This window comes from Emydura macquarii, unplaced genomic scaffold (assembly GCF_026122565.2).
Source record: "Emydura macquarii macquarii isolate MOO-44397 ecotype Brisbane River unplaced genomic scaffold, CSIRO-AGI_Emac_v2 contig_480, whole genome shotgun sequence".
In the NCBI taxonomy this organism is placed as follows: Eukaryota; Metazoa; Chordata; order Testudines; family Chelidae; genus Emydura; species Emydura macquarii.
In genome coordinates, this window is record NW_027130617.1 from 5,711,219 (window position 1) to 5,717,219 (window position 6,001).

Here is a 6,001-nt window from a genome sequence, read left to right on the forward strand (position 1 = left end):
TGGACCACATCAGTTCTCATTCTGAGAGTTTAAGTGTGACTTAATAGTGCATGGTCTTCATTCCAGCCCTCTGCATGGGGGGGTGGGGGAAAGCGGAATAAATCACACAGAGAGAGGATTTCACTTATGTTCCGTATTGCCTATCAGTACCCTGTGTAAGTCACTGCCAGAATGAAGGTCTGAGCCAAGAAATGTTTTATCTTTTGCACAAATACAGCTTTGACGTTTTTTCCAGCTTTGCTCAGGACACTAATTAAAAAGCCTAGGAAGTGAGCACACATGAAATCATTCCTTCCATACAAGCAGACGGATGGAAAGAAATTCCAGTCTGTTTCCACTCTTTTGTCTTCAGGGCATTTTTGGAATTTCCTTCAGGAAGCAAAAGGTTCTGACCTAAAGCCTTCCTCAGTTAGTATGCTCCAGTTTCCCACAGTAAACCTTGCACAGAAATGACGTATTGTATAAGAAGGTGAGGTTTATCTTTACGCCCCAACTGTATCCTGTACAAGCTCAATGAAACTTTTAAAGTATTACCTAGAAAGAATAGCAGCAATAGGGGAAATGGAAGAGTCAAACCTTGGAAGAAATACAGTAACTACTGAAATACATTGCCCAGGTCGTCAGCTGACAAAGTCAGTGGAGTGACACTGATTTACACCAGTTGAGGCTCTGGCATTATATTTTAAATATAAACCTTCCTGATGTTTGTAATAAACTAACAGCAAAATTCACAACTATTTTAAAAGATTTTTTCCCTATTCCATATAAACATACAAAAAAATGAGATTATTTAATTTCTAATGCATGAGCTCCTGAATTACATGGTATTTCACTTATTCCATTCTGGATAGTAATTGCAGTGGTATTTCTACCTCTCCATCATTTGCCATAGTGAAGTTTCTTGCTCTGGAGCATAGATATACTGCTGCTATCTCTCTATCCAGGTTCTTTTATTGGCACCCATCACCTTACTGTTGGAGCACCTAAACAATCATGTTCTTGTACCCTTTTACCTTGCCTTGTAAATAAAGGTGTCATTATGTCCTTAATTGAACAGAAATGTCATGCAGACTCAGCCTGATCCAATGCCTACTGAAATCAATTAGAATCTTTCTATTGACTTCTATGATCAATGAATCATGCCCCAGATCTTGATGATAGTACAAAAAAAATTGTGATAGAAGAGTCTTTAAAAAAAATCAGTTTATTAATGTTTAGAAATCAATAAAGCTATGTGCAAATTGAACAATAAAAGTCAGAAACATTTTAAATACTATTTAAAAAAAAACAAGAAAAAAATTCAGTTTAATTGCACTGGAAATCATACTATAAAGGCAACATTTTTACAGAAAATCATTTCTAGGTTTCACCAATAACTGTACATCAATCAATTGTTCAGCTAGCCTAATATACTTTTTTGTTATAGTAATGCTCTAGGTGTTTGTAGACTTCTGCATCTTGTTAAATTACATGCATTGTACACATTCAACCCCATTAACACAGGTTAGAAAAATACAGTAATAGAAATGATGCCATAAAACAAATACATTCAATTTAAATGAAAGGCATTTCTCATGTGAATTGATAAAATAGGCATCTTTGCTGAAATTATGAACATTCTAGAACAAAACACAAAGTAAGTGTCAAAAAATGTCTTGTATTTTGTTATGGAAGTGCATTTATGTGTCATATCAATAGCCATTTCACTTGGACTTATAAAGTTCCTTTTTTGTTTCTCTGAATCTCATGGTATTCTATACAGATTTTCTAATCAAGCTTTACTATGGAAGCACTATGGGCCAAATCCTGAAGTTCTCTCTCAGTTTTTACTCTGTCCTTACTCAGGCAAAACTCCTACTGATGTCAATAGTACTTGTTACTATTATATTTACCTTCTCAAACATCACATCTTAAAGAGAAAATAAACTGTAGTTCTATCCTGTAACTATTATGGTCATGTAATTTATTTCATACTAAATGTAACAAATCAATAGATCTATGGGGTCAAATGCTATTCTTGGCTTCTCCCATGCAATCTTGCTGACTTCTTTGGGGTTACATGAGTGCAAGCGAATGCAGAGTCTGGCTCATGATCTTAAAAGTAATATGGATTTTCAGCACAACTTCACAGAACTGATCCTGCTAAAGAAAAGCTTTGGACTCTGCAAATGAAATCTTATTACATCTAAAAATTCAGGAAAGTGATGCCAAACTATGGTTGTACATGATCTAGATCACATTGGTGTGGTCTCTTTCCTGCTGCATGCCAAAAGGCAAACACATGTGACCCAGGATAGTAGAACCATCCCTAAACTTGGTACAGAAAGATCTTTTGTGTCAGGGGGTTTTCTGCAAGTAAACGAATAATAACTTCACATTCTTCACAAAGAAAAAAATCATACCCCCACCCTTCTCCTCCTCCTCACTCACTCCCACACACACGCATGACACCGTTTCACCAAGGCATCGGTCTTTCCGAGTTACGAAGGAGATTTCAGGATATGAATGCTCCTGGCAATCCTGAGTTTGCCTCAGTGCAAAGACAAAACATACTCCAGAGGGAAATGTTTTCAAGCCAGAACAGTCTATCCCACTTCCTGAACTCCACCCTTGCAAGTGCACTGCTTGTCTCTTCAGAACTAACGCTACCTTGGCTCACTTAGGCCATCTGGTTGGAGTTACTAAAGTGAGTTGGTGGCTTCTTCTCTGTCAGATTTCAAAGGGAGGCTTTGAAATATGCCCCCAATGGATACTTTTAAGAAGACGAGGTGACATTGCCTGAAGACATGACAGTCTCCGGGCAGTCACCCTCATCCTTCTGTGGGTGGGAGGAATTGTCAGATTTGCTTCGGCTGAACTCCATCCCTGCTATGATTGGCCTCTTGACTTTGGCCCCAGAATCTGCAGAGGGGCATTTGCAGCAGCACAGGATCTTGATGAAGGCCCTCCGCATCTCTTTGTTGGTTAAGGTATAGATTATAGGGTTCGTGGCTGAATTGAGCACAGCCAGTACTAAGAAATACTCTGCTTTGAAGAGGATTGAACAGGCCTTCACTTTGCACCCCACATCCAGCAAGAGCAGGATGAACAAGGGACTCCAGCAGGCAATAAATGCACTCAGGACGATGATCACTGTCTTGAGCAAGGCTAGCGATTTTTCTGAGCTCCTGCTGGTTTTGGTGATGTTTTTTCGAAACGTCAGCCTGCGGCTCCTAGTCCTGACCATGGAATAGATCTTGCAGTAGAGGACAACAATGGCTAATAAAAGACCAGTGAAAACTGTGGTGCAAAAGAGAATATAGTGCTTATGGTAGAGGGGCAGCACAGTGGAGCAACTCGGCAGGTGGCTGAGGCAGTTCCAGCCCATAATAGGAAGCCCCCCTAGTATCATGGATATAACCCAGCAGGCACTGATCAGTAGGAAGGAGCGGAAGCTGTTGCTCCCATTGTGGAGTTTCATCTTCAGCATGGTGATATACCTCTCAATGGCGATGGCCAGCAGGCTGAACACAGAGGCCGACAGGGCTACAAACATGCTACCTTCCCTTACAAACCACTGGGCAGGGGTGAGACTATAGGTTTTGTGTCCAGATAACAAAAGGTTGGCAGTATAAGCCACCCCAGCCAGCAAATCTGAAAGAGCCAAATTCCCAATGAAATAGTACATGGGTCGGTGAAACTTCTTGGTTTTCCAGATGGTCAGGAGGACAAAAATGTTCTCTAAGATGATAAAGCAGCAAATGATGATAAAAACCACCGAGGTCACTTTTATTCCACTGTCTGCCTTCTCATTCAGCTTCCCTGTATAGTTGTAATGTTTCTTAATGATTTCAGAGTGGACGTAATCGCTGACTGAGTCATTGAAGGCTTTCTTCTGGCGGCTGCTGGTGGAGCCCATGGTTCCAGGCTGAACAGCTCTTCTCTAGCCAGCCACCAGAGGGTGAAGTCAAGTAGAAACTTCACCAACCAGATGTGCGGCAGTATCTTCAAGGTGGAGGCTCCAGTGTCTGATACTCCCTGGGTAGCCTCAGATCCCACAGCCCTTAAAGCAGGGTACAAACAAAGCAAAGAGTCAGAGGAAGGGGTGCAAATTAGGTGGCAACTGAAGATAATGTAAAATAATCTGTTCATTTCACTGCATGTCAGGTTTGGATATTAGACCACAAATGAATCAGTGAGGTCCATTCACCACACTACCACCCCTCCAAATCCCCCCATGTTTAAAAAAAAAAAAGACTCAGCAAATCATAAAAGCTCATCAGATAAACTTTTTTTCTTAATGCAGATTTGCACAAATAAGTAGGAGGCATGGGGGCTTGCACTAAGTTTCTGGAACTCACCCAGTGCAAGGGATCCCAAGGTAAGCCAGTGGAAAAAACAAGTTCCGTCTGTCTCTCTCGATTTCCCAAACTTGAGAAGTGGCAAACACATTTACAAAATTCAAGGTTTAGAAAGAGAAAAGGCTTGGTTTGTTTTAAATGCAACTGAAAAGACACAAAATAAACCTGGCACGAAAATCACTTGACAGGAGCGACCCCATTGTTTTCCCCACTATTAACAGTCTAAATGTGTTGTGAGGGAGGGCAGTTCTGCAATTTATTGATGCCATCTTGAGAAGAGATAAAGAGGCTGGTGCTCACTGATGCGTGTAAGAGACCATCTCAAAGCTGTAAACAGGAAAGCTGCCCCAAATCACTTCTATTTGGCTAGATCAGTCTGCAGAAATTGTGCCAGTGTAAAATTCAGGAAAGCCAATAAAATAAACAAGCAAACACATTGTGTCAATCTGTCTGAAACAAAGGAATGCGCAAATGTCAGTTTGGAATTTAATTATTGCGAATATACATGTATAAACATAAAAAAAGATAAATTTATAAGGCTTGTAAAATGATATTTGCCACTTAAGGATCCAAGTAAAACAAAAGCAAATTAGCTGTGTTAAATAAAGCAAGGAAAGCAGAAAATTAAAGAAAATATTCTGGAAGCAGAAAGTGGAGTCCCAGGTGCCTAGCATATTAAGGTGTGATATTCAAGAGGGGTCTGTTGGGTGCTTAGATCAATGCTTCTCTATCGAAGTCTCTCCGAGATCTCACGAACAAACTTCTGTAGTTGTAGTGGAATATTCCTTGCCTACTCCTGGTCAAGCACAGTCTCTCTCTCTAACGCTGAGTCCTTGACAGCTGCTCAGGACTCTCAGCTATTCAACTTCACTCATCGAAATGAGACCCACAAAGCAGAAAACCCAGGAATTTTGTTGGTACCCTGCTTAGCACAACGGGCCCCCATTCCTGGGGGATCCTTGGGCATTACCATCATAAAGAGGGTTAATAATAATTCCAGCTAAGCCCACACCGACTCCAGCAGAAAGTGAAGGCGAGATGCAGCTGCATGTTCTTTATGCCGGGGACGACTCACTCAGTTCTCAATGGGGATTTCCCCCCCAAGAGCTGCTTTCCTAGGGCCCGCGTGCCCAGGTGTGCTCCCAAGGCTTACCTGACTCAGGCAGGAGGGCTGCGTCTCTGGAGCCGCCGCATTGCCTGCACTCCGCATCTCTGCTGCCCCGGAGCAAACTCAACTTGTGTAAGAGCAGCCAAGTTGGCTCGACGTTTCCTTTGCGCGAGTGGTCTCCACCCTTCGGGTTTCCTATTTTTCTCGATTTGAGCGGCGTTTAACTCTGTAATGCCCCTCGCCGTCTGACTCCCTTCTTCAGTCAACCAAACCACAACCGCTCCGCGAGGCGCTGCGGTGTCTGAGCGAGCTCGTTCAACCGGAGACGCCGCGGGCACCGAACCCCTCCGTTCCCCGGGTGCGTCTCGCCTCCCAGCCGCTCGCCCCTTTCCCCTGCGCCGGCCACCGCGCCGCTGCCAGCTGGGAAGGGTTAAACCCCCCTCCCTGGGGCGGATCGGTGACGGGGGGGGGGGGGTACCACAAAACACGCCACACGCGGGGAAAGAGGTGCTGAGAAGCAGCCTCAAGGCTGGTGGAAGCCCTGGAGGAGGAA

At 43.0% G+C, this 6,001-nt stretch overlaps 1 protein-coding gene across 1 annotated transcript; it reads right to left on the minus strand.

Annotated features, from left to right (window-relative positions):
• Nucleotides 1-1,185: 1,185 nt before the first annotated feature.
• On the minus strand, nt 1,186-5,752 carry S1PR1 (sphingosine-1-phosphate receptor 1). The gene is made up of 2 exons (XM_067538354.1): nt 5,494-5,752; nt 1,186-4,042 (listed from the first exon to the last, which is right to left on the minus strand). Exon 2 carries the CDS (start codon nt 3,896-3,898, stop codon nt 2,756-2,758), a length of 1,143 nt encoding a protein of 380 aa, XP_067394455.1. The 5' UTR covers nt 3,899-4,042; nt 5,494-5,752; the 3' UTR covers nt 1,186-2,755.
• Nucleotides 5,753-6,001: the final 249 nt, after the last annotated feature.

Excerpts from the sequence above, each read along its gene's own strand:
- S1PR1 (XM_067538354.1), bottom strand. The coding sequence starts at position 3,898 with ATGGGCTCCACCAGCAGCCGCCAGAAGAAAGCCTTCAATGACTCAGTC.